This window comes from Amaranthus tricolor, chromosome 5, assembly GCF_026212465.1.
Source record: "Amaranthus tricolor cultivar Red isolate AtriRed21 chromosome 5, ASM2621246v1, whole genome shotgun sequence".
NCBI lineage: Eukaryota > Viridiplantae > Streptophyta > Magnoliopsida > Caryophyllales > Amaranthaceae > Amaranthus > Amaranthus tricolor.
Window position 1 is genome coordinate 28,406,310 of NC_080051.1, and position 27,951 is coordinate 28,434,260.

At 36.8% G+C, this 27,951-nt stretch overlaps 4 protein-coding genes across 7 annotated transcripts; 3 read left to right on the top strand and 1 right to left on the bottom strand.

The window, feature by feature from the left end:
* Positions 1-694: 694 nt before the first annotated feature.
* LOC130812820 (probable LRR receptor-like serine/threonine-protein kinase At1g67720) lies at positions 695-9,895 on the top strand. 2 transcript variants are annotated; one of them, XM_057678434.1, is made up of 15 exons: positions 696-1,173; positions 2,166-2,697; positions 3,491-3,996; positions 4,470-4,602; positions 4,761-4,832; positions 4,935-5,003; positions 5,076-5,147; positions 5,258-5,323; positions 5,995-6,158; positions 6,254-6,495; positions 6,993-7,119; positions 7,194-7,262; positions 7,364-7,550; positions 8,437-8,572; positions 9,098-9,895. In XM_057678434.1, the coding sequence occupies exons 1-15, from the start codon at positions 1,092-1,094 to the stop codon at positions 9,431-9,433; spliced, it is 2,793 nt and encodes a 930-aa protein (XP_057534417.1). In that variant the 5' UTR covers positions 696-1,091; the 3' UTR covers positions 9,434-9,895. The 2 variants fall into 2 exon arrangements, with proteins under 2 accessions (XP_057534416.1, XP_057534417.1); XM_057678433.1 differs by having other exon boundaries at positions 695-1,173; positions 4,935-5,147.
* Positions 9,896-10,449: 554 nt separating this feature from the next.
* Positions 10,450-11,530, bottom strand: LOC130813645 (uncharacterized). The gene is made up of 2 exons (XM_057679487.1): positions 11,342-11,530; positions 10,450-10,674 (listed from the first exon to the last, which is right to left on the bottom strand). The coding sequence occupies exons 1-2, from the start codon at positions 11,528-11,530 to the stop codon at positions 10,450-10,452; spliced, it is 414 nt and encodes a 137-aa protein (XP_057535470.1).
* Positions 11,531-15,030: 3,500 nt separating this feature from the next.
* Positions 15,031-24,338, top strand: LOC130813851 (E3 ubiquitin-protein ligase UPL4). 3 transcript variants are annotated; one of them, XM_057679745.1, is made up of 18 exons: positions 15,031-15,202; positions 15,765-16,417; positions 16,543-16,653; positions 16,743-16,859; positions 16,970-17,128; positions 17,257-17,418; positions 17,746-17,898; positions 17,987-18,108; positions 18,356-19,391; positions 19,691-19,742; positions 20,210-21,435; positions 21,850-22,080; positions 22,163-22,267; positions 22,844-22,924; positions 23,011-23,079; positions 23,178-23,306; positions 23,672-23,755; positions 23,903-24,338. In XM_057679745.1, exons 2-18 carry the CDS (start codon positions 15,776-15,778, stop codon positions 23,966-23,968), a joined length of 4,545 nt encoding a protein of 1,514 aa, XP_057535728.1. In that variant the 5' UTR covers positions 15,031-15,202; positions 15,765-15,775; the 3' UTR covers positions 23,969-24,338. The 3 variants fall into 3 exon arrangements, with proteins under 3 accessions (XP_057535728.1, XP_057535729.1, XP_057535730.1); XM_057679746.1 differs by having other exon boundaries at positions 15,782-16,417; XM_057679747.1 differs by lacking the exon at positions 15,031-15,202 and having other exon boundaries at positions 15,922-16,062; positions 16,197-16,417.
* A 911-nt stretch (positions 24,339-25,249) lies between these two features.
* On the top strand, positions 25,250-27,950 carry LOC130813853 (pentatricopeptide repeat-containing protein At3g09650, chloroplastic). The gene has a single exon (XM_057679752.1). The coding sequence runs from the start codon at positions 25,265-25,267 to the stop codon at positions 27,689-27,691; it is 2,427 nt and encodes an 808-aa protein (XP_057535735.1). The 5' UTR covers positions 25,250-25,264; the 3' UTR covers positions 27,692-27,950.
* The last annotated feature ends 1 nt before the right edge of the window (position 27,951 follows it).

A 27,951-nucleotide genomic window follows, 5' to 3' on the forward strand; every position in this document is an offset into this window, starting at 1 on the left:
ATTCAAATAAACAAATTAGTTTCAACAAGCTACCATAAACAGCAAGTTCAAATGAGTTGCTAGCTAATCAACCATTTTCCAAACACCCTAATGTTATGTTTGAAAATAAAGATTCAACTCAAATTTACCATTTGACAAATAAAAAAATTTTAAATTTGAATTTAGGTCAAATTCACCTATATTTTAAAAGTGGTTAAAAATAAAGATTTAAAAATAACCCCCAAACCTTGTCATTTTTAAATGTTACATTAATGTATTCACAACTAAAATCTATAATTTAAAATGAAATATTTGTTTCCAAACACAATCTAAGTAAATTCAAACAATTTTGATGTTGAGAGCTTGAGATATTTTGTTCAACAATCAACATCAATAAATTAAATATGGTATATACTCTATAAGTATTGATATAAAAATTCCTAATCAATCACCGTAATTTGTAAATAACCACAAAAAGACAAAAAAATAAATTAAATAGCAAAACTATTAACTTAACAAATAACCGTACTAACACCTTATCATATTGAAATTCTTCCAAACTAAAGGGACCATTATGGAATTATTGACCAGGTGGGACCGTAGGAAGAAAATGAAAACTACGAGGCTACGACCGTGGTTGTTTGTGAATGGTATTTGGTTCGTTACTTTTGAATTGAGTCAGCACTCGACAGTGGAGGATGTTTTTATGATACTTATTAATTGGGTTAGTTAGTTACATAATTATACTCTTCCTCTCTTGCTCTTTTACAAATTATTTTTATTTTCTCAAAAAGTTATCTTCCCTTATAATAAAAAAGGAATTTCAAAAGGATCATTATGAATATGGTTTATGAATTTTGTATTTGTGCTGTAAAGATTAAACCCCACATACACCATAAAAACCCACTTTCCTTTCTTCACCTTTTTCTTTTTAATCTGAATTATTTTACTTTTTTCCTTTTGGGTTTTTTTTGTTTTTTAATTGTACTAATGATTAAAAATGTAAACTTTTTGGTTTGCATTGTTCTGTCTTTAACACTTTTCTGCTTTTTACTCTTTGATTTGGTATTCCAATCTAGTTTCTTCCCCAACCAGAAGATAGAGACTCCAAAATGGAGAATTGGATTGTTGGGTTTATGTTTTTCTTCTATTTTTTACTGTCCTTTATCTGTTTTACAGGTGCCCAAATTCCAGGTATACCCCTCAATTCATTATTTTCTTTTTGATGAATTTTCCTATTTTTGTGGTTTTTAATTTTCTGATTGTTTAAAGGTTCTGATTTTTCTGGGTTAAGTGATTCATAACATTGCTTTATTGACTACGAAATGAATGAATGTTTCAGTTGTAAAATGATAGAAGTATTTGCTAGGTTTATTTTTTGCTGATTTTTTTTTTTTTTAAATTTTTGGTCTTGAGAGCAACAAATGGGTATGGTTATATGATCCCACCTCTAATTAGAATGCTTGAATGTATTCTTTGTATTGAATTATAAGTTTTTAGTGATCAGGTGTTCATGATGTTCTTTGTGCAGAGTTTTCTTCTTTTGGGGGTTTATTCTTGCACCAACCCTTACTTTTTGGTATATAGAGGACCAAAAAGGGTGTTTATCTAGTCAAATTTTGATCCTTTGTTGCTCAATTTTTGTTAGGAGTCTGGTGTCTGAGTCGAGTGACATGGTATCGGACACACTGATAAAATGTGGCTTGGTTTTGGTTATGTTGGGTGTCCCTCTCTTTGACCCGAATCGTGAGATGAGCTAACTTGAATGATGAAAGGTCTATTTTACTGTTTATACCCATCAAGGCTAGCCAAGTACTAAAAAAGTACTAGTAAGTAGGAACCTATCCTTTTGGGGATAAATTAAGTGCGCGCATTTCTCCTTGTCCTCTCCTTGGGGGGCATGGGGCATGGGTATGATATGTCCGCTATCCTCTTCCTCTCTTGGACCTTGACTTGTGCTAAATACTGGTTTGTTGATTATGACTGGTCGTTGTCATGTTATCGTTTTACGGTATACCAGAGCTCTTCTAGGCCTTTCTCGCAGGTGTATGACGAAAGGATGTAAAAAATGATCTCAATCTTAGTTTCTATTTCCAAACTTGTATGACACTCATTTAATGTGGAACATTCCCAAATCCCAGCCATTGTCTGTGTTTACCTTCTCTGAGAGTTACAAATAAATGCAGGTTTTGTGAGTGTGGATTGTGGAGGTACAACTAATCATACCGATGAGCTTGGCATTCAATGGGTTCCCGATGACCAATTTAGATTTGGGAAGATTGCTACTATATCTATCCCTAATGAAACCCGACAACAGTATATGTCATTAAGATACTTCCCAAATGATAACGGAAAGTACTGCTACACCCTTAATGTTACAAGCAGGACTAGATATCTGGTGAGAGCGACATTTTTATACGGAAACTTTGACAACAACAATGTATATCCGAAGTTTGATGTTTCAATGGGGGCAACTCCTTGGTCTACCATTGTGATCTCAGATGCTACCACTGTAGAGGTGATTGAAATGATATTTCTTGCTGCCGAGCCGACTATTAGCGTGTGCCTATCAAATGCTAAAACAGGACAGCCCTTCATCTCTACCCTTGAGCTTCGACAATTCAATGGTTCAATGTATATTACAGATTTCGAAAATCAATACTACATGAGTGTATCCGCAAGAATTAATTTTGGAGCTGACAGTGCTGATCCTGTGAGGTATATGCTTAACTTTTCCATGTGATTACAAGTTAACACACGACATTGGCATATTGCACAAGCTGTGTTGTTCTCAATCATACTTCTTTGATTTGATTTTGAATATCTATAGACGTTAATTAGGACAAATTCAACAACACAACGTCATGTTCTTTTTTTTTTTTTCCCATTATTCCAATGCTAGTGGCTCCTGCTTTTAAGGCAGGCTATGGGGGTCGGATGTATGCGGCCTTACCCTTGTTAGTTATAACAAAGAGATTGTTTCTGTTTGACCCTGTTAGCATACATCTACAACTTCACATAAACAAGAAGTGCTCATGATTTGATGAATATAGTCAATAAGAATCCAAAACAAAAGAACTATAAATCTTTGGATAATCAATAATTCTTTGGTTGCATTTGTTTTTTCATGTTAGTTGAAATTTGCCAAGGGGAGTCAGTGTTACATAATTCGCAAGTTAATTTGCTTTTTGAATTCGCCATTCGCTCAAAATGACCCAAAATAGCCCAAAACCGACCATAATTTACCTTTGTAATTCGCTATTTGCGATAAGATTAGTGAATAATGTGACAATGAGGGAAGTAGATGAAATGGCTGAAGTTAAGTGTTTCGTATTTGGAAAGTTGGAGTACTACTTCCTATCAGTGTTATTAGGTTTATGAGTTTTGTTTTATTGAAAATCGGATAAAGGATAAGTTCATTGTTTTATCGGACTTTGTTCAGAAAGTTTTGACTTTTTTGGTTTTGAAATTTTAGTTTATCATTCCTGGAAGAATATGATTTTTTTTCCAGGTATCCTGATGATCCATATGATAGATTGTGGGAATCTGATTCTTTGAGGAAACCAAATTATCTAGTTGATGTTGCTGCTGGCACTGAGAAAATCTCGACAAATAGACCAATTGGTGTTAGCAGAGATGATCAACCACCGCAGAAAGTGATGCAAACTGCTGTAGTTGGAAGAAACGGAACATTGTCATACCGTTTGAATTTAGATGGATTTCCGGGTGGCGGGTGGGCTTTCTCATACTTTGCAGAAATAGAAGACTTAGGTCCTAATGATGTAAGGAAATTCAAGCTCGAGCTTCCTGGTGCGCCTTTGGTTTCCAAAGCAGTTGTCAATATCCTTGAAAATGCTCAAGGAAAGGACCGTCTCTATGAGCCCGGGTTCCAGAACTTGACCCTTCCATTTGTGTTGTCTTTTGAGTTTGTCCAGACCTCTGATTCCACCATGGGGCCTCTTGTGAACGCTATGGAGATCAACAAGTATGTAAAGAAAATTGGCGGATCTGCAGATGGTAAGTGAAGATATGGTGTTGTTTGTCCTTAAAGAAGGCATGTGGTGTTTTCGAATCTGGTTAATTTGTTCTTTCACTAGGTGTCCGTGATTATGTCCCTTATTTCGATGGGTCAACGATATATAGTTCTTTGGTTTCAAATTATAGTGGACTATATTAAGATGACTCATTAAATCACGTATACTTATGTGAAGCTGCAAATGATATTTGCTATCAAGGGCCGATCAAATTCGACCTCTTTGTTATCACTAATAAGTGAAGGTTGCATACATCTGATCTCCAAAACCCCGCTTAGGTGGGAACCACATAATGACATTGGGGTAATGGAATATTGTTGACTCTGATTGTAGAACTTTTTTCAGTATGAAATATAATATTCGGTGTTGTGTTCTCTACTTAGGCTCTTATATTAGACTAATTATTTAGATAGCTCAAAGCTGTATATTTGATATAGACCTGAATGGGGGTTACAGGATCTACTATAACTATGCTGATTTCACATTACTTATCGGCTGATTGGGCTCAAGAAGGTGGTGATCCATGCCTGCCAGTACCATGGTCATGGTTGAACTGCAGCTCTGATCCTCAGCCACTCGTAACCGCAATGTAGGTGGTGAACTTTTTCTTATGGGATTTCTAATAAAAGTTGTACTATCTTGTTTTATAAGACGAGTTTTCCGAAAAATTGTTATAAAAGCCGTCGTTGTGAACTTTGTCTTTAATTTAAATTCTATTTTGTGATGGAAACATATTTTTTGTTGCAGTCATTTGTCGAATAAACATTTAACTGGAGATATCCCTTCAGAACTCACAAACTTAAGTGGTTTGATTGAATTGTAAGATTTATTATTCACATCATTTCTAAATTATGAAGCAAAAGTCGTGTTTTGTGATTAGAGTTTGCAACTTATTGATTATTCTTCTGTTACCGACTGCAGATGGCTCGATGGGAATTCACTGACTGGACCGATTCCTGATTTTAGCGGCTGCCCAAGCTTGAAAATAATGTATATTTACCTTTTGTTTTTATTTTTTAAAATATTTAATGTGAGTTTTTACTTGTGTTATTGTGTATGTAGCCATTTGGAGAACAACCAGTTAACAGGTCCAGTTCCATCATCCTTGGGTCAGCTGCAGAACTTAAGTGAATTGTATGTTCCTGGCTTAGATGTCTAATTATAATTGTACGAATTCGTCATTAGAAAGTTCTTTTATACACAAATTGTTGGGTTTCACTAATGAACGAACCTTATTGGTGCAGATTCTTACAAAATAATAAGTTATCGGGAAAATGGCCATCGGACCTTGGTAAAAACATCTTTACAAAGTATGTAGTGTCTTCTCTTTGTGCAAGTTCTCTCTCAAAATCTAGTCAATTGAATCTTGCTATATGCTGATACTACCATATAATTGAAATATGTGGTTGAATCAGAATCTTGCGAATACGGATGACTGACAGGTAAAACTATACGGATTTTGTACCGCATCCATCCTAGTTGGGATGGGTATGGGTATGGGTATGGGTATGGGTATGAATTTGGTGGGTATATGGTAGTGGGTAGGTGGGGGTATGATGTCTTACCCGCCCCATACCCACCCGTCCCACCCAATACCCACCCGCTCAAAATCAGAATATTGCAAAGTAACTTCTGCCGAATTTGAATCAAAAGACTATCTTAATAGAATTAAGAATAAAGTTCTTATCTTGGGAATATGATTTTGATGTCTCAAAATGCTATGAACTACTAATATTGACAGTCAAGCAGCACAGGATAGCCTTCCTTAGCTTGGATATGAACTTGTTTACTAAATAGCAACTGTTAGCTTCGCCTTTTTATAGCAAGATCAGGCGTCTTTATGAATGATCTCTTGCCTTGAGAGTTCTTGTTGCTTTGTAAGTTGTAATATAACAAATAGGTCTAGTGTTCTACATGTTAAGACGTAACAATTCCTTCATGTGCTAATTTGTCATAGTTTCTTCTTTTTGGGTAATTTTAGCTTTTCTGGAAATGTTGATCTTCGTGAAGGGAACGGTGGAAGTAGTCGTACTGGTACAATTGTCGGTTCATCCCTTGGTGCAGTAGTGCTTCTCATAGCAACTATCATGTTTTGTTATTTCTTGTGCAAAAGGAAGAATCATAAGAAAAGATATACTGACCAAGGTTTGATTTTACAAATACTTTTTTCTCCTTTTCTCATTTTCTGTGAAATGCATGTAGCTTTATGACTTTTCTTCCTATTCACTTTTGAGTTTCAGCCGACCTTCCGAATTTCCGGCCGCCTCAAAAGTTACCCTCTTCCTTGGAAAGCAATTCAACAGAAGCCGCTCATTGCTTTACGTTCTCAGAACTGAAAGAAGCTACAAAAGATTTTGAGAAGAAAATAGGTTCTGGAGGTTATGGTGTGGTGTACTACGGTAAATTAAAAGATGGAAGAGAAATTGCTGTCAAAGTTCTCACTAGTAACTCCTTCCAGGGAAAACGAGAATTCTCAAATGAGGTACTTTATGCAATATAACTTGTTCTACTTAGGGGATGCTTGAGTGTGTTACATAATTCGCTAGTTAATTCGCTTTTGAATTCGCGATTCGCTCAAAATGACCAAAAAAAGCCCAAAACTGACCATAATTCGCCTTTTGCGGTTAGTGATTTGCGAGAAGATTAGCGAGTCATGTGACATTGTGCTGGACATTTCTAACACTACTATTGAGGGGAAACGGGATAGGGAGAAAAAAATGTGAGAAAGAAATGCGAGAAGATCAATCGATGTTCAAGCACGATTTTTGATGGGGAGAGGTTAAGCTTTTAATGAAAATTGGGCCTTGGTGAAAAGATTGCTTTACTTAATAGAAATAGATCAATGTTAATATTTGGAAAAGGCAAGCCGCTAGCCGCCTGTTTTTATTGTTTTACCTTTTATGATATCTAGCATGATAGGTTTGTACTTGAATATTCTTCGGCTAATAAGTATGAGTTGGTAATTGAAATGTGAGCCAGGTTACTCTCCTCTCAAGGATGCACCACCGAAATCTGGTGCAATTTCTTGGGTACTGCCAAGAAGATGACCGAAACATCCTGGTCTACGAGTTCATGCACAATGGAACTCTCAAAGAGCATCTTTATGGTAATTGATCCCATAACTAATTTGGGTTTAAACAACATAAACTTTTGTTTCCCTCACATGCTTTTGTTTGTTAGGCCATTCAACACGAAAACGGGGTATAAGTTGGATCCAACGCCTTGAAATTGCTGAAGATACAGCAAGAGGTATGTAGATTCCTGTATGAGTATGTTCTACAACTGATTGTGAATGGTGATTCATGCAATGGTGGGTTGTAACTGATGTTTATTCTTGATTTGTGTATCAGGAATTGAATATCTTCACACAGGCTGTGTGTCGGCAATCATACATCGAGATTTAAAAACGAGTAACATATTATTGGACAAAAATATGCGGGCTAAAGTTTCGGATTTTGGTCTCTCGAAACTTGCAGTAGAAGGAGCTTCACATGTATCAAGCATTGTCAGGGGCACTGTTGGATATCTCGATCCCGAGTAAGATTATTGTTGGTGTTTAATCCTTTTTATGAGAACAATGTTACTCTTATCAGCATATGTTGATTGCTTAGTATAGAAAATTTGCACAGCACGACATGACACGACACTTTTTGACTTGGCACGAGGCACGATAGGAACGACACATGAGTGACCCATGACAACATAATTTCCATGGTTAGACCTCATTCTGGGTGACCAATCATAACACGACACTGTTCACGATACAACTTGGCATGGTACGATTTGGCACGAGGCACAACTAGCACGACACGTGGTAGCCCAGCACGACACAATTTCCATGGTTAAGCGTAGTATCTTTTTATTTATAAGTACCTTGCTATATGTTCCGTCTCTCTATAGAAGAAAAGACTTTACATTTGGACAAAGATTGTGGGTTGGTAGTTCAACCATTCAAACATAGGGATGTAGAAAGCTGTAGCCTTTTATAATTGCACCAAGATAAGATGTAAGATTTGTTCTCTACTCTTTTTTTTGAATTGTACCAAGTATGTCCAACCTCATACCCTCAAGAAATATAGTAATACATGCAAGGCCGGTTCTGAGGCAATTCTAGGTAGGCGACCACCTAGGGCCCTAATAAATAAGGGGTCTCAAATATTAAATGGTGCTTTTCAGGCTCGCAATTGAGCAACACATTTTAAGTAATTTGTTTGTGAACTTTTTTATATTTGAAGTATATTTAGAATATACTGTTACAATACATTTTGTTTTAAATTATTTTTATGGTGGAAAAAAGTTTATTCTTTTGATATAATGAAGGTCCCCATTTTGAAAGACATCGAAAAATAAATAGATCCTCCAAAATCTTTGCTCCACCCCTAAATGCATGCCAGCCCATAATTTCTGGTATGATAATCTGCAGATATTACATCTCCCAGCAGTTGACCGATAAAAGTGACGTCTATAGTTTTGGTGTCATTTTACTGGAGCTAATATCTGGGCAGGAAGCCATATCTAATGAAAGCTTTGGTGTTAACTGCCGGAACATAGTTCAATGGGTAAGTCCGGAAATGTTTCATTTACCTTTTTGGATCTGGTTTTGGACTGTGTAATTTTGACACTATATATAGAATGGTTTAACCGTCGATCTGGTGGCATGGTAATTACAATAGTCTCATTTACAATATGCTTATCTGAAAGCTATGTTTGATACTCTGATTTAGTTTTTGATAATTTTGGGCTTGTAAACAAGACCCGCTCAAGAGGAAAGTTGGTTGCACATAAACCAATGAGGTTCCATCTTAAAACCAATTGTTTATAGGAGTAGTCCATCAAGGTTATAAGTTAGTCAACCTCTCTCTAATTATTCGATGTGGGATCACATGTGGGTTATTTTTCCAACAGTTTTCAGATGTTGTATGATTTGGCTCATTCTTTGGTCTATTAAACCCCTCACGTTTTGCTTACTTTCATTAAACTGTCTAGTTTACAAGTTCGTTTTCTATTACGAATAACAAATCAAAGTGATTTCATTGCTTATGATCATGATCCGTCATCATTCTTAATATTGTATCATCCTTTAGGCGAAGCTACACATTGAGAGTGGAGACATTCAAGGCATAATTGATCGATCACTGCGAGACGAATTTGACGTACAATCAATGTGGAAGATAGCCGAAAAGGCTTTGATGTGCGTCCAAGCACATGGCTATATGAGACCCTCAATATCTGATGTGCTCAAAGAGATCCAAGACGCTATCATGATCGAAAAGGTAGCTCAAGCAGCTAGAGAAGGAAACTCCGATGACATCTCCAGACACTCCTTGCATTCCTCCATCAACACGGGCTCCTTGGACTTAGGCCTGACTGATAGTTATTTGTCCATAGACGAGTCCATTGCTAGGCCTACAGCACGATAGCTTTTTGTTACTCGACCGCTTAATTTTCTAAGTTATATTTTTCTCTGTCGTTCAAAATTTTGATGTTTCTTCCGAGTTGCTTAAGCAAGAGGTCTTCCAGAGTCGTGCTTGTTCGATGTCCCTCGTGCAAAAAAGGGTTGCACGTCAGGTTGTAAATTGTTTGCTTGACGCGAGCATATTTTTCGTGAAGTGAGGAAGTTTGTGCTTGATTTATGTGCATACTTCCCTCTTCTACAATGTGATTATTACCATAACATAATAATTATAACTACCATTTTGATGATTGTAAACCAGAGTAGAATTTAGACCAAAGAAAATAACTACATTAAATCTTGAATCAGAGTAGCTTGCTTGTCAAGTAGTTTGAGTAGTGTAAATCGATTTTGTGCATTTTTCTGTATTTATATTATACAATTCTATATATGTAAACTATTAGTCAGAAGCAATTATGATAGAAAATTATCTGGGAAGATTAATTTAATGCTAATTTGGAAGGAATTAATAAGTTTAGAGGGTAATCTGACAACATTCATTTGGGAGAATTGAAGGAGCATTGAAAGCACATTAGTAGTATTAATGCATGGGAAGGTCACATGGGTTGGAAAACACTTATCAATTATAGAAGGTCATTGTAAACTAGTGGAACATGTGTTAATAGGAGAAGCAAAGAGCGTCATGAAAAATAAAGAAAAAATTACCAAAATAAAGATAAACTTGACACGTCCAAGACAATTATAGTGGTATGCAAGGGAATTTTGGGGATTGATAAAATAACAGAAGAATGTTCTACATGTACAATGATAGACTATAAATATACATCAAGGAGCACATAAATGAGGTAATTTTTGATTTCTACTATTAAGAGAGATACAAGGAAATCTAAGTAATTTATTGCAAAAGAGTTATTACATCTGATTTTCCGACCCCTATAATCAATCATAAATCTAAGAGAGTAATTACTATTGTCATAAATAATCCTCAAAAGTACATTTGCCAGCTATTAATCACAAAAGACCTCACGTCAAAATAAGTCTTAAGTAGTAATCTACCTTGCAGCCACAGTGCTCTTGAAAGGACCTATTAGGCAATTTGTCTTTGATTGATACTGATTTAGGCGTCGGAGTGGGTCCCTGGAAAAATATTTCGGGCCATGCTAACCCCTTGTTGCATTTTACAGGATTAGCCATCTTCTCAATAGATCTTTCTGCATATCTTGGCAAGATAGCAAAGATAGGCTTCCACTAGCACTTATCATCATTATCATCATCATCCTGTCCAGTGTATTCCGCTCATAGAAAACTATGGACAGAGTCTGGGGAGGGAAGGACGGCGGCAACTCATACCAATAAAGGAGAGCGCGGCCAAAGGAGTCCCCTGGCTCGAGAAAAAAGAAGAAAGAAGAAGAAGAGAAGAAAGAAGAAGAAAAAGAAGAAGACGTAGCTACACGGGAAAGATAGATTAAAAGCATATACATAGAATAAATAAGAAGAACCAACTACAAAAAACAAAAACTAATAATAAGAAACAAGAGAAGCAAGAAGACAAGAACACCAAAAGGTAAACTACGAGGACATCAGTAATCTAAAACATAAATATGGCGCCTCCAACTACCCCTATCCCTAGTCAGGCCCTCAGAGAGGTTTAACTCATTTAAGTCAACTTTTATTTGCTCATCCCAAGTTCTCCTGGGTCTTCATCGACTCCTCATACCCTCTACTATAATGCTTTCTACCCTTCTTACAAGGGCGGCTAAAGTCTTTCTCTGCACATGTTCAAACCACCTCAATCTATTTTCGCGCATTTTTCCAGAAATAGGGGTTACCCCTAGTTTGTCCCTAAACTCTTGGTTTCTAATTCGATCCAGCAATGTGTGCTTACACATCCACCTCAGCATAGCATTTCAGTAACTTCCATCTTATGTTCAAAATTCTTCTTTATAGACCAACATTCACTTCCATATAGCAGAGCAGGTCTTATTGCCACCCGGTAGAATTTTCCTTTTAACTTGCTTGGGAATTTCTTATCACATAGCACCGCGGTGACTGCTTGCCACTTGAGCCAACCCGTACGATGATTTACATCACCGTCAATCCCCATCCCTTTGAATGATCGATCCCAAATACTTGTACTCGGTCGTACTTTTAACAACAGCTTCATCAATGGACACCTCTGGTTCACCTATCGGTGCTGTCCCTCTAAAGTCACAGCGCACATACTCGGTCTTCATATGACTAATGCGCAACCCTTACCTTTTAAAGCTTCCCTCCACTCATCCAAATTATTACTAACCTCCTCTCTAATTTCTGCTACCAACACGATGTCGTCAGCGAATAGCATGCAACACGGTACTGTCTCCCAAATATATTTAGAAATCTCTTCCATAATGACAATAAAAATGAAAGTAAGCCCCGATCCCTGATGTAGTCCAACTTTAACCGGGAAAGGCTCTGTTATCCCCATCGGAGTTTGGATGTTAGTCAAAACTCTGTCATACATATCCCCTATATCCTCGATGTACACTGAAGAAATACCTCTAGTCTTGAGGCTATCCCAGATGACACGTCGTGGTATGTTATCATACGCTTTCTCCAAGTCAATGAACGCCATATGCAGATCTTTCTTTCGCTCCCTATATTTCTCCATCAGTCTCCTCAAAACATGAATTGCTTCAATGGTTAACCTTCATGGCATAAAACCGAATTGGTTCTCTCTAATCATCGTTTCTTGTCTAATTCTCCTCTCTATCACTCTTTCCCACAATTTCATTGTGTGGCTTAAAAGTTTGATACCTCTATAGTTCCCACATACTTGCGCATCGCTTTTGTTTTTAAAAAGAGGTATTAGTGTGCTATTTCTCCATTCTTCTGGCATCTTATGTGTCCTCAAAATAATATTAAAGAGGTTTGTCAGCCAACGAATACCCTCTTCTCCTAAACCTCTCCACACCTCAATCGGGATGTTATCTGGCCTGATTGCTTTTGTTCTCCCCATTTTTTTGAGAGCTTCTCCTACTTCTTCTGTGGTAAAATCACTCGTTGACCCATATTCCAGTGGTCTTTGGGCGTCGAAAATTTGGTTATCCCCCTCCTTTGGCCCCTAGACTTATTGAGTAGCTGAGAGAAATACTGGAGCCATCTGGTTTTGATGTCCTCTTGTCTCAAGAGGATTCGTCCTCCCTCATACTTGATGTATTTCACTGCCTCTAAGTCTTGTCGCTGCCTGGACCTAGTCTTTGCCAACTTAAAAATCTACTTCTCCCCCTCTTTGGTGTCAAGCTTATGATACAAGTCCTCATAACCACAATTTTTTGCCTCCGTAACCGCTTTCTTTGCCGCCCGCTTTGCTTCTTTATAGCTCACTCTCTTTTCTATCCTATCCTCCTCTTCCGTGCATGCCATAAGTTCCTTAAATCTCTTGTTTTTATCCTTTATCTTCTTTTCCACCTCATCGTTCCACCACCACGACTCTTTGAACACTTTTGGTTTACCCGACGACACCCCCAAGGTCTCCTTTGCCCTTAAATCTCTTGTTTTTTCCATGTTCACCCACAATTCATTCGCATCCTCTGACTGACTTGGGAAGCCCAATAAGCTTATCTTGCTTGACAGGGTAGTGACCATATCCCCTTTAAGTCTCCCCCACATGATCTTTCCCGTGGTCTCGACCTTTTTCACTACGATTTTCTTTCTCATCCTGTAAACTAGTACTAAAAGCCTGTGTTGGGTGGGCATCTCTGTACCTGTAACACCCCGGCCCTTAGGACTGCTTGTAACTACTCATGGAGACTGTAGACTGTAGATTGGCCCCACAAACCAACATAAGTCTTTCCAGCGTACTTTGACCTCACTCGTACGCACCCGAGAACACTTCCCAGGAGGTCACCCATCCTAAGATTGCTCCCCACCAAGCACGCTTAACTGTGGAGTTCTTAGCAAATGGGCTCCCTAGAAAAGAAGATGCACCTTGTTAATATGAGTAGTCTATCAATCCTTTTTAAAACTAAATCTGTGGTATTAATATTTGTTTGTTCTTTATCGTAATATTTCTTCAGTTTATGTTATTAGTCTTACTACTTGTTTTGTGTTACCGTATCTTGCTATTTGCCTTCTCAGGTCTTGGGCCGAGGGTCTCACTAACCGCAAAAATCTTATCTTCTCTATTAAGGATATGGTTTGGTGTCATTCAAACCTCCCAAGACCCTGTTCGTATCTTCTATTCACTATGAGTTGGATATGCTGATGATATCGTTTTGAATAATTTAAGGACCCTATGCGAAAATTTAAATATGAACTTGCATGTTTTATTTTTTTTGACATTTGTGAATTTAACAAAATTTAAACTACTCATATTCTAATAAAATGTTCCATTTAGTTTTGCATACTTGCAATACTTGTCGATACAATTTAATATTGTCAAAATTTATATTAAGATAAATCAAATAAGACTTCGTTCACTTGACTATGTTTAAACTTATAGATTTGATATTATTTATTTTTTGGATAGATCACATCATCAAATTATTACTAATAATTCAATCACAATTATTCATTTTCTATAAATCAAGCTAAATTGATTTGATTGATTATTGTTTTTTGCCTTATTTATTGCATTTATGTGGTGATATCATCAATTTGAGTGATATCAATGCTTATCTATAGAATTATTAATTGATTATTTCTAATGTTTGATATAAAGATATAACTACTTGCAAATGTTTAGCAAAAAATATTCCATGAAATAATAACACACCATTAGGAGTTTCTCTTTTTAGTATATAGACTATAGATTTCAATCAAAATCCAATCCATATTCTACTTTAGTGATATCAACCCATTTAAAAAAACATGCATAAACACATTGGACTTCTAAGATGAATTTGGGGAGTTTAGTATTTATAGAAAATAAGGCAGGGGTGTTTGGTAAATAGCTTATATTTGATAGCTGATTACATTGATTGATTTGACCAGTTGTTTTTGAACAAGCTGTTTACGTCTTTCAAACAACTAATTTATCAAATACTGACATTAGATAATTTGACTATCCAACCGTTTATTTATATTAAAATAATTTAAATTATTTAATAATAATAAACTATTCCCTAACGCCCATATACAAATGCAAAACACATAAATAGAGCATAATTACCATGATAAAAAAAAGCAATAGTTTAAGGTTATAAACTCTGAATTGATAATTTTAATATCTAAATTAAACACTTTAAAATAATTGATCCATTTAAGGTTATAAACTTGTAAAAAAAAATTAATCATTTTTAAGTTAAAATTGATTTTTTTTAATTGATCTATTTAAGGTTTAATTTAGTTGAAATTTATAGCTTTAATGTCATAATTAATACTTTTAAGGACAAAATTGAGTTTTTGTTTTTGAATTTTTAACCTTTTTTATTTTTGACTTTTGTGTTGACCTACTTATACCATCTCATATTAAGACGTCTCTCTATTTAATCACAAATTCTTAATAGACTAATTATATGGGCCTATGGCCACGGCATAATTTGAAAAGGTAACTAAAGTGAACTTTTTCTAGAGTATATAAACATATAGGAGTAAAATCTTGGGTTAAAAACCTAACGAAACTTGATCATCATTAGAAAAAAACTCTGTTTTCTGTGATATCGTACCTTATACAAGTAAAAATATAGATGACAAACTGGGTAAAATATTGAAAAACCTCTCATAAAAACGGTGATTCATCAAACCCAAGTGCAATCTATAACCAAAAATCATATCTCTTTTGTTGGAAAAAAAGGTAAGATTTTTGGGTCTTTGATTATCTGGAAATTATTATTTTTGGAGAATTACCCATCATTAAAATCTTCTTCAGTAACTCGGAAGTATTTGTTATTTTACAGTTTTGTCTTCATCATTATATTTTCCGTTTTGCCATAATTGAAGTCTATTTTCATTAGTATATGTTCTTTATTATTGATTGCTTTTCCTTTATATTGCTTATTTATTGAACCGATATTGCATTTATTATGTTGTTTATGGAATTGGATTCTATATAAAGGAATCTTCATCTATATATAACTAGCTAGATAGATAAATAGATAGATAGATATATCAGTGTTGTGTGATGATCATTAGTATTTTTTACTTGAATTTTGATTGTTGTTTTGTTGGGTTTTAAGATAAGGATGCTGAAACAAATTTGGTTTTATGTAATGTGTGTACTAATTTTGAGTGAATGTTCATCTGGGTTGTATCATAGTTTGTTTTCCTGTTTTTTTGTTCTTATGGGATTGATCATAATGATTTCTATGATAGTTTGGATTGATTGATAATTGTTCATTTGTATGTGTTTCATTCAGATTGACTATCGATGCAGGATAGTTTAATGGAAAGTAGGGGCCAAAAGAGATCTGATATTGCTGAAGAATTGCCTTCTGATAAAAGGGCATGTAGTTCTTTGGAGATTAGGCCAAATGTGTCGTATGTAAACCCCGAAACACTTGCTGATTCAGTGAGTAAAGAAGTTACAACCCGTGATGGTGATATGGAGACTTCATCTTCATCAGATTCGGACTCAGATCATTCTGATGATGAAGCCGAAAGGGATTTTCAATATGGATCTGATGTGGATGATCATCGATTAAGAACTCTTCAAAGGTTACAACGCAGTCATTCATATATCGACAGTGCAAAACTTAAGAGAATTATACCTAATTTGAACAATGATGCTGATCCTTGTGGGCAATTAATGGCCTTGACTGAACTGTGTGAACTTATTTCATTTTGTACAGAAGGGTCTTTATCAAGTATGATAGCTGAACAATTAGCTTCACCATTGGTAAAATTGGCAAAGCATGAGAACAACCCTGATATCATGCTATTAGCTACCAGGGCTATAACTTATTTATGTGATGTTTTTCATTGGTCGTCGAGATTACTTGTAAGGCATGATGCAGTACCTGTGCTGTGTCAGCGGTTGACGGTTATCGAGTATCTGGACGTAGCTGAACTTGTATGGCTTGTTTATGCTTACTAAATCTTATCTAGATTTTGTGACCTTATATAAGATTTTGTTTTCGTTATGCGTTATTTCGTAATTTTATTGTTTGATTCATTAAAGTCATTTGCTTTGTGTAGTGCTTACAAGCATTAGAGAAAATATCACACAATCAGCCACTCGCATGTCTGCAATCGGGGGCAATAATGGCTGTTTTGAATTATATAGATTTCTTTTCGACCTCTGTCCAGGTAAGCTAACATGAAGTAATTGGGAGAAGTGATCAATTATAAGATGGTTGTTGTTTTTTATGAATTCAGATTGTTTTTCTTTTTACTAGAGAACTGCGATTCGTATTATTGTCAATTTATGTAAGGAGCTACGATGTGATAGTTCCTCGCCTTTCATGGAGGCCGTTCCTATATTGTGTAACCTTTTGCAACATGAGGATCGACAGGTGCGCTTTACTTCCTGTCATGTTAGTGTTAGATTTTTCCATGAATTTATATTTTAGACGGTTTTCTTTGTGTTGTTCTATGTGCTCGCTTATTCGGTTTAAATCTTCAGCTTGTGGAGCTTGTAGCTACTTGTTTGATCAAAGTAGGAGATTGTGTGAAAGACTCTTCTGCATTGTTGAGTGAGCTATATGGTCATGGGGTTGTTAATCATGTCACTCGTCTCATAGACGTGAATAGTCGAATTAGTTTAAGCCAATCAACATACACGGTAAGCTATGTTTATTTCTAATTCAGAGTAGTATTTACAAAATTATCTTTTTCGGAAAAGAACTTTGCCTTTAGTATGTAATAGGGAAGCACCATGGTCATGTTTTCTTCTATTAAATTGTGATACAGGGTCTAGTTGGCCTAGTTTCCAAAATTGCATCTGGATCAGCTGACGTTGTTAGTACTCTTTTCGAGCTTGACATCGGTAGAATATTAAAGGATGTTTTATCGAACTCTGATGTTTCTCAAGGAACACCTTCGCCTCGCGCATTGCACAACAATAATGCTCAGGTTTGTTGGATTTTACTCTTCTTCATGACTTATCTATCAAGGGGCTTCTCGTCTTAGTTGGGCATTGTGCTTTTGATTGTGTAACTAACAATGTCATCGGAATGTAACTGTGTTCAATTCATATTATTTTGAACGACATGTGTTTTGTTTTTTCTTGGATCATGATGCCATAGTTTTTTAATGAAGCGAGAAAAAGAAAATCATGAACATAGGACATCGTTTATTCTCATAGAGGACATTGCTTATCCTATTTTGGTGCTGGGGGCTTCTCTACTTCAAATTAGGTGACATTATTTTTTTGATTTAATCAAAAACCTTAATATTTAGGTGCAAGAAATTCTGAAGTTGCTTCATGAGCTCCTTCCTGAAGTAACTAGTAATCAAAACGAAGAACTTATGTCAAGCATCGAAAAAAGTTTGCATGATCAGTCTTTTAGACTTCTAAAGTTCGGATTGGATGCTCTTCCTACATTGGTGCAGGTTGGCCCATTCATACGTAGGCACATTTACCGTCGTTTTTTTTCCCTGTCAGTTTCTATGTTTTTGTAATGTCACTATTCTGTTGCAGGTGGTTAGCTCTGGTGCAAATTTATATGTCTGCTACGGATGCCTTTCAATTATCCGAAGAATAGTTTATTTCAGCAAACCTGAGGATCTTCTCAAGTTATTTGAGGGTATTAACATTGCAAGGTAAGGGATCTTTGTACTTTTATGCTATGTTACTTGGACTTGGATACTGGTACGTTTCCAAGTGTCGGATACGTCTAAATATTCAATTTTTCGCCTAAAATGAAGTGACTAAGTGCCATACCAATGTCCAAGCTTCAAGGATCGGACACGGCTACATAAAGCAAAATGAAGACTCCAAGTAACATAGCTTTTATGGCGTGTTCCTTTATAATTTTGTATATAAGTATTTCTCTGAATCGCATGACAGCTTCTTAGCAGGAATCTTCACTCGAAATGATAATCATGTTCGTCTAATAGCTCTACAGATTACTGAAATGATACTGGAAAAGCTTTCTAATATCGTGATGCCAGCTTTTGTCAAGGAAGGTGTTCTCTTTGCAATTGATAACCTTCTCATCCCCGATAATTCTTTGCAGACAACATTTCCGTTGCTCAACTCTACCCAAAATAATAAAGCTGCTGAAAGCAAGGTTATGAGGTGCTTGTGCTACACCTATTGTACCCGGGATCCGAAACCCATGTTAGATTCTGACTTATGCAAAGCTAACAAGGATTCTATTCATAGCCTTGCTGAAGAAATAAAGATGAAATACTTCTCCGTAGAATCAAATGGTTCTGAAAGTATGGTTACTGATTTGCTTCAGGATCTTAGGAATGATTCTTTGATAATTAATGATCTCGTTAAGATATCCCCAGCTTTGGAAACAGATGCTCAGAGTGAAGAGAGACTTAGAAGTGTTTTGGAAAAGGTCATACTTCAACTTGGTGGAGATGCACCTATCTCAACATTTGAACTCATAGAAAGCGGTATTATAAAGGCATTGCTGAACTACCTTTCTAATGGTCAATTCTTAAGTAGTTCTAATATTCCTAATGACCCATCTCATGTTTATGTTGTACAAAAAAGATTTGAGGCCTTTGCAAGAATATCTTTGTCATCTCATGATTCAGGCTCGCAAGACTTGCCTCTATCTTCGCTGGTAAAAAAATTACAGATTGCCCTGTCAACGGTGGAAAGTTTTCCGATCATGGCAGGCTATTCAACAAGAAATAGAGTCTCTTATGCAGCTATTCCTAATGATTGCCCCATTTTGTATCCATGTGTCAGAGTTCGTTTTGTGAGGGGAGAAAACGATGTGTGTTTGTTTGACTACTCAAAAGATGCTATCAGTGTTGATCCTTTTTGCCTTGTGGAAGAAATTGAACAGTTTCTGCGTCCCAAAGTCAAGAAAACAAAAGTGGAATTATCAGATAACATTCCCGATGTTTCATCTGATATGCAGGTTAGCTTCTTGCTAAATTATGTCGTGTAATATCATTATGTAATCTAAAGAAAATTATACTCTCTCAAGTCTTGAGTCTTGACTCTATGATTCTTGTTGAACAGTGAAATGGTTTTCTTAATTCCCACCAATGATTATAAATGGACAGAAATTCCCACGAAAGATCTTACTTAATCTACTTTTGAAGTACTCGTAGAGAATGTTGATTTATGTATTCTATAAAACTACTGCTTTAGTGGGGTTGGAAGCCTTTTTGTGCATTAATGTGATTGATTTTTAATTTTTGCTTTGTTTTTCAGAGTTCTTTAGAAGAGGAAACTTACTCATCAAAGGCAACTGAAAACCTGATAGGTAAGTGTGCATGGCATGCTATGTCTGTTGATTGTCTTACCAATGTGCAAACCTCTGAAATCTTTATTTTTTAGGTGCACAAACTAAGAAATTAGGGGAAAGGAATGTGTTTTCACCAACGTTCCCATGTAATCTTAACCAGCATGTAGGCATGATTGTGATCTGAGGGCAACAAAGTTAACCAATAAGGAAATTGTGCAATTTTTAAAAAACTTCCTGAAACGGAATATGACGAATTTAAAAAACTACAAGTATAATTCAACTCTTAGAGATGTGTTGATATGGGGTTTTTTATGCTTCTCTCTTGTTTGCAATTGCTCACTCTCTAGTCTCTTCCCCTTATTTGTTGCATATCTATTTGTTTCTTGGTTATTTAGAATTAGCGGCATTTTAAATAAAACCATTCCTTCTTAACTTGCTTGTATAATTTTATTTACCGAACTTGTCTCTCTCTTTGATGTGTGCAGAAGCTAGCTCGACTTGCCTACATAGTAACAATGAAAATAGTTTGAAGGGCCAGACGTCCAACAACAATGAGGACACACCATTAAAGTTGGTGCTTTACCTTGATGGAGAGAAGCTAGAATATTCGTCTACCTTGTACCAAGAATTTCTTCATAGACAAATGAAATCACCCAGTGAACGTCTAAATGGTTCAAATTTGTGGAGTGCTATATACACTGTAACATATAGGAGAGTAGCACAGAATGAAACAAGTACTTCTATAGAATGTAGGAACATCTGTGAAAATGCTGCAAAAGATAATGTTCTGAAACATCTGATTGTTTCACCACTTTTTTCAAGCATATTTTCTCTTGGACTTGGTTCTATATTGGACTCGGCAGGACCTTCAAGCGACATATTGTTGCTTCTGAGAAGTTTAGAAATGATTAACAGGTTTTCTTACCATTTGGTGTGTTATGAAAGAATAAATGCTTTTGGTCAAGGTAGGTTCGACAATTTGAATGAGTTGAAAGTGGCACTTCCAGCACTGTCGCAGAATGAATTTGTGAGCTGTAGATTGACCGAAAAATTGGAACAGCATATGCGGGATCCTTCAGCTGTACATATCGGTGCCATGCCATTGTGGTGTAGTCAGTTGATTGCCAGATGCCCGTTTTTGTTTAATTTTGAGAGTAGATTTAAGTTTTTTCAGTTGGGGGCATTTGGTATAATGCACATTCCACCTAATATGTCATCTAATAATGACTCGAATAGATCCCGAGATGGGAAAGCTTCCACTGGTATACCACCTCGTAAGAAGTTCCTGGTTTGTCGAGAACGTATTTTAGAGTCGGCAACGAAAATGATGGATCTATATGCTGGAAAGAAGGTAGTTGTAGAGGTGGAATATAGTGAAGAAGTTGGTACAGGTCTTGGTCCAACACTGGAATTTTACACATTACTGAGCAGTGAGTTTCAAAAGGCTGGCTCGGGTATGTGGAGAGGTGATTCGACGTTAGGTACTAACAGTTGCAGCCAGCAGGGTTCCATGTCCAAGTTTATGGTGTCCACTTATGGACTTTTTCCACGTCCTTGGTCACCAACATTAAACAACATAAATGGTTTAGAGTTTTCTGATGTTATTAAGAAGTTTGTCCTCTTGGGGCAAGTTGTAGGAAAGGCCCTTCAGGATGGAAGAGTTCTCGATATTCCTTTCTCCATAGCATTTTATAAACTTGTCCTGGGGAAGGTAATGTCTTATATAACTTGTAGTATCACAATTTACACCTGTTTTTTGTATTTTTCAACCTCCCTTCCCCACAAAGAGAATACAAAAAACTTTACTCCCTCCGTCCCATTGAATTTGCAGCATTTGCCATTTTGGTCTATCCCACTTAATTAGCATCATTTCTATATTTGGAAAATGGCCCATTACTTTCTTTTAATCTCATTCATACATTTTAACTATCTTCTAATTTCATCCACACAATTCATTCTCTCTCTTCATTTATTACCATTATCTACTTTTTTTCTTAAAAAACATCATTTTTCTCTTTGATTCAAACTATACAGGACAGAGGGAGTAATAGGGAGCGAGGAGGTTGGTTTTAATTGGTAATGTGCTTGTTCCATCTGTGACGTTGTTTATGTTATGTCATGTTAGGAACTCTCTGTGTGTGATATTCAGTCTTTTGATCCTGAGCTTGGAAAAACGTTGTTGGAGTTCAAGGCTCTTGCTTGCAGACAAAGATGCATGGAATTTACTTGTGGGAGAAATATTAAAGACGACGAGGGTTTGATGTTCCAGAGTACGACAATTGAAGATCTGTGCCTTAACTTTACACTCCCCGGCTACCCGGATTACGTCCTTTCATCTGGGATGGATGATGTGATGGTAGGGTCAATTATGTCCATTGTTTCTTAAAAAGTTAGGATTCCTGGTCTCATACATATGACATATCATCCCATTTGTTCAGGTTACCATCAACAACTTGGAAGAGTATATTTCTCTTGTTTTGGATGCAACATTACAATCTGGAGTTTCCAGACAAGTGGAAGCTTTTAGATCGGGGTTGAACCAGGTTTGCACTTTTACTACGTTCCTTGTAATCAACGTATAATGGTTGTTTACAATTACCCTTTTCTCTTGGTTTGTACCACTGCTACCTTCTACTTTGGCCTGGACCAGTGTCACATGATTTGCTAATCGCCTCGCAAATCGAAAAAAGTGAATTATGGTCGGTTTTAGGCTATTTTTGAACCATTTTGAGCGAATCGTAAATTCAAAAGCCGAACTAACTAGCGAATCATGTTTCACTAGTCTGGACCATTTGTTGTTGTAGTCTTATAAAAAATCTTGATCAAATGGTTCCGAAAACCTCAGGACTTCCATTGGCGAAGCACCTCCTTTATCGGTATGAGTTGGGAAATTGTTAACGATGATGTCAAATTCGTCCCCAACCTAAATACCTTGTTTGTTTTGTGTCGGGAAATTGTTATCGATGTTGTCAAAGAAAAAGAATTGTACACTTCATTTTTTATGCGATAAATCAGCAAGTTGTCGAGTTTTTTATGAAAATGAAAAAATCATTTGAGCTGCTTATGCTTAGGCGTAGACACAAATTTCTCTCTATTGTCTATTGATATGAACTTTTCAGGTAATCCTGGATAAACATCTTCAACTTTTCACTGAGGAAGAGCTTGAGCTATTGCTTTGTGGAGAACGTGATTTCTCGTTTGTATGTGCAGTGATTAGTTGTCAATTTTTTCATGTAAACTATATTATAATATTGCTAGTTACTAATGATTTTTTTGTTGTTAACAGTCCGGCGACCTACTTAATCACGTCAAATATGATCACGGATATACTGCTACAAGTCCTCCAATCATCAATGTACCCCCTCGCTTTCAAGCTTATCGAACTACGTACTCGAGATTAATGTGCACTTCTTTACTCATACATTAAACTAACCTCTATTTTCTGGATCTTAGTTTTTGGAGGTCATTAATGAGTTCTCCTATGAACAAAGGCGTGCTTTTCTTCAGTTCGTGACTGGTGCACCTCGTCTTCCTTCTGGCGGTTTGGCTGCCCTTAATCCTAAGTTAACAATCGTGCTCAAGGTCTTATTGCTCAACTTATTATAACCTTGTTATAACAGTCTCATATATTCTGAATTAATGATAGATTTGCTTGTATTCCCATGATACCTCTATAAATGGAACGATAGACGGTGAAATGGCTCAAGTACTACAATGTTTAATTAGTAAATATATATCAAATACTTAATAATGGTAGCTTAGGACAATGTACTTAGCCTGGTGACTTTCTAGATGTCGAGACTCGAGACCAATATACTTTCCTCCTTGATTGTCATTTTATGATTTTTATGTTATTTTTCAGAATTAAAATCCGAAACTGGGTTAAGTCTCGGTAACAACTTCTATAAAATATTGCCTCTTCTCTAACGTGTTTATCGCTTATGCAGCACTCGAATAACTGCCCTGACACAGATTTGCCGAGCGTCATGACTTGTGCTAATTATCTGAAGTTACCTCCCTATTCTTCCAAGGTGATATGTCATGACCATAAATTGTTTATCTACAATATTAGTTTATCTTTATCTTTATCCCTGCCGAGACCCTAATCATACTTTATCTTTATCACTCGTGTTTTTTACTCCATTGTCGATTGGTCACACGCTGAAACTTTTCTGCAGGAGATACTGAAAGAGAAGCTCTTATATGCCATAATAGAGGGGCAAGAGTCCTTCCATTTGTCGTAGTCTAAACATGGCGGTAAGTTTGTAATTAGTAGGTTAGGTTACAGGCTGGGCTGCGCCGTACATAATAAAGATTGTAGGAGGACGTGTTGGATGAAAGAGTAGCTGATTGATGCTCACGATGACACCGATAGAAATTACCTTCACTGCATACTAAACTAGACTTTTTATATAGCTGATACTGAAGTATATATTTAGGCAGTTTTAGGAGTCGTACAAGTAGGAATTGAATCATTTAGGGGTCTCGTTTTATGTCCTTTTTCGGTAAGCTGTGAACTGATGCTGATTTTAATGGTGAATATTGGTTTTTGGATATGTATATGTTTATGTTTCGGTTTGACGATTTATCTATAAAGTTAGCTACAGTTGTTCCCTTGTGAGTATGGGTAGATCTTGGCTTTTGAAACCGAGAATATCTGGTAAATTCTATCGTTGCCTTCTGCTTCGACTTCGGCTTGATAATCTGCTCTGTAGAAGAAAGAGCACAATGGTTTACCTGGTATTCTGGTAATCATAGTTATATTGATATGGACTATTATATTGGATCTTGTAAGCACATTTAACTAAACCCTTGAATGACTTTGAGTGTTATAAATACTGAAATAGATTTTCTTAAAAAAATGTACCTGATTATATGGGTAATAAAATTATAAATTCTTTTCAAGCTTCATTCTTAATTTCATGATCTTAACTCAAGGTATTATACCTCACAAAAAAAAAAAAAAAAAAAAAAGAGAGCAGGACGATTCGACCGACGCCTTGGCCTAGCCCAACATGAGGCTTGAATTTTAATGCATTGTGAGTGTCGCATGAAAGACTTTTTAGAAAATGCTCGCTTGGCATGAGGCTATAGCATGTTTTTCTCCAAATAGATAGAACAAAATTATATAAAAGAAAAAAAGAAAAATAGTAAATCAATCCGTGGCACGACCAGGCATAGCACGTTGGCCCACAAACATGTTGTGCCATAGGCCTGACTTTTGCTTGACAAGAGCCAACCAGCAAGATTACGACCATACTCATGTTTTCTCATGACAAACGGTGATAATTGATTAAACTTAATTTAAAGGTTAAAAGCTCCATGTAACTTTTATAGCGAGGAAAAGAATTTGTAAATGAAAGCATCTATACAATATCAAAATAAGAGTTTATATTCTGATTTTCTTCTAAATTTGTGTTTTAATTGACTATTTAGCCCATATAACTAAATCATCTCATACAATAATTTATGAAACATTCATGACTTAGATTCAGATCCACACCCAGACCCTGATCCATAAGACCCATAACCCATGACCTATGGCCCGTAGAATGTTGAACAACAGAACAAGAACGAGAGAAGACACTATCCTCAACGTAACATATTTCCCATCCACCAAAAATTTCAAAACTCCATCACTCCCAAAACTCTTCTTCCCTCACAAAGTTGAATCAATTGCTCTCCTTTCTACTCCCTATTTTTCCCCAAATGGGCCAATCATGAACCCTAATTTCTCGCCTTCATCCTCTTCTTCAACCTCCTCACCATTCCCATTAACCTCCATTCCTTTCTCTCTCCCCACAATTTTCCCACTTTCCTCCATTGCAATCTCCGCCATTAAAACTACCACCTTCAAATTCACCAACCCATTTCGAACAACTGCAACATCCTCTACCCCAATTCATTCTTTACAAACAACCCACCAATCACAAGACCAAACTCTTCTATCTCTGCTCCGCCATAGAAAAACTGATGAAGCTTGGCTTTATTACTCTCAATTACCTCATCTTCCAAACTCTTCTTGCCTTAGTCGTTTAGTTTCTCAACTTTCCTACTTAAATACCCGTGAATCGCTCTCTCGGGCTCAATCGATTGTTACCCGTCTTCGCAATGAACGCCAGCTTCACCTACTTGATTCGAACTCATTGGGATTGCTTGCTGTCTCAGCTGTTAAATGTGGACATACCCTCTACGCCATTTCCATTATTAAGTCCATGCTTAAGTCCAATTACCTTCCCCATGTTAAGGCTTGGAGTGCCGTTGTGAGCAGGCTTTCGGGTTTGCCTGATAATGGCCCAACTGATGCAATTCGGCTTTTCCAGTCAGTTATTAAGCGGGTTCGTCGGGTTGAGGATCGGACCCTCGTGGCCCAATCTTGTCCTGATACTGCAGCCTTTAATGCTGTGCTTAATGCTTGTGCTAATCTTGGGGATTTGAAAAACTTCTGCGAGGTGTTCGATGAAATGCCTGGATGGAATGTTGTTCCTGATGCTTTGACTTATAATGTGATTATTAAGTTGTGTGCAAGAGTGGATAGGAAGGATTTGCTTGTTTGTGTATTGGAATTGATGTTAAGTAAAAAGGTTGAACCTTGTATTACCACTTTGCATTCACTCGTTGCAGCTTATGTAGGTTTTGGTGATTTAAGGACTGCTGAGCAGTTGGTTCAGGCGCTGCGTGAGGGGAGGAAAGATTTATGCAGGATTCTAAGAAAGGCGAATTCTGTTGATGTTGATGAGGAAGATAGGGTGACGAATGGCTGGGAAAATGAATATTTAGAGAAGTTGATTCCTAGCGCGATCATTGATGATTTAGAACCTTTGTTACTGCCAAGAGTATATTCACCAGATTCAAGGATGTACACAACCTTGATGAAGGGGTATATGAAGGCAGGGCGAGTTGCCGACACAGTTCGAATGCTGGAGGCTATGAGGCGCCAGGAGGATAGTGCTAGTCATCCTGACCATGTTTCATATACAACAGTGATATCTGCTCTTGTTAAAGCTGGCTCAATGGACAAGGCTAAGCAAGTCTTGGCTGAGATGATAAGGGTCGGCGTGCCTGCCAATCTGTTTACCTACAATATTCTGCTCAAGGGTTATTGTCAGCAGCTGCAGGTTGATAAAGCAAAGGAATTGATTAGGGAGATGACTGATGTTATTGGGATATCTCCTGATGTGGTTTCATACAATACAATGATTGATGGGTGCATATTGGTGGATGATAGCGCAGCAGCTCTTGCATACTTCAATGAGATGAGGGCTCGAGGAATAGCTCCGACAAAGATTAGTTACACCACTTTGATGAAGGCTTTTGCCTTATCTGGACAACCGAAACTAACTAGTCAGGTTTTCGAGGAAATGTTGAAGGATCCTCGGGTTAGAGTTGATCAAGTGGCTTGGAACATGTTGGTTGAAGGATATTGTAAGATGGGTTTGATTGAGGAAGCCAAAACTGTAGTTGAAAGGATGAGGGAGCATGGTTTTCATCCTGATGTGGCCACTTATGGTAGCCTTGCAAATGGAATTGCATTAGCTAGAAAGCCTGGTGAAGCTTTAATACTTTGGAATGAAGTGAAAGAGAGATGTGCTCCTAGGGGAGAGGAAGACGCAAACAACTCGTCATTACCGCCACCCATAAAACCCGATGAAGGGTTACTAGATACTTTGGCGGACATTTGCGTAAGAGCCGCTTTCTTCAGGAAAGCTTTGGAGATCGTTGCTTGCATGGAAGAGAACGGAATATCTCCAAATAAAACCAAATTCACAAGGATTTACGTAGAGATGCACTCTAGGATGTTTACGAGTAAGCATGCCTCGAAAGCCAGGCAAGATAGAAGGAGAGAACGGAAAAGAGCTGCAGAAGCATTCAAGTTTTGGTTAGGATTACCAAATGAGTATTATGCTACTGAATGGAGTCTTAATCCCCCTGGTGAACAACAGGACTATGAATCGGATTCTATCTGAACCGATGATAAAGGAGCTGCCGAGATGGCAATGCCTAATACAGCTTACGAGGTCATTATACAAAAGCTGTATCAGAGTTTAGAACTAGAGCTTTCATCAACTAATACTTCTGTAGTTCTGTAGTACTAGATTTTCGTTGTTTCATTTGTACAGTACGTGAAAACTTGGATAACTAAAACAGAAGCACTTGTAATTTTATACAATGGATTTGTATCTTTTGTACGACTACAATAATATATACATTTGATTGAATTGTGCCC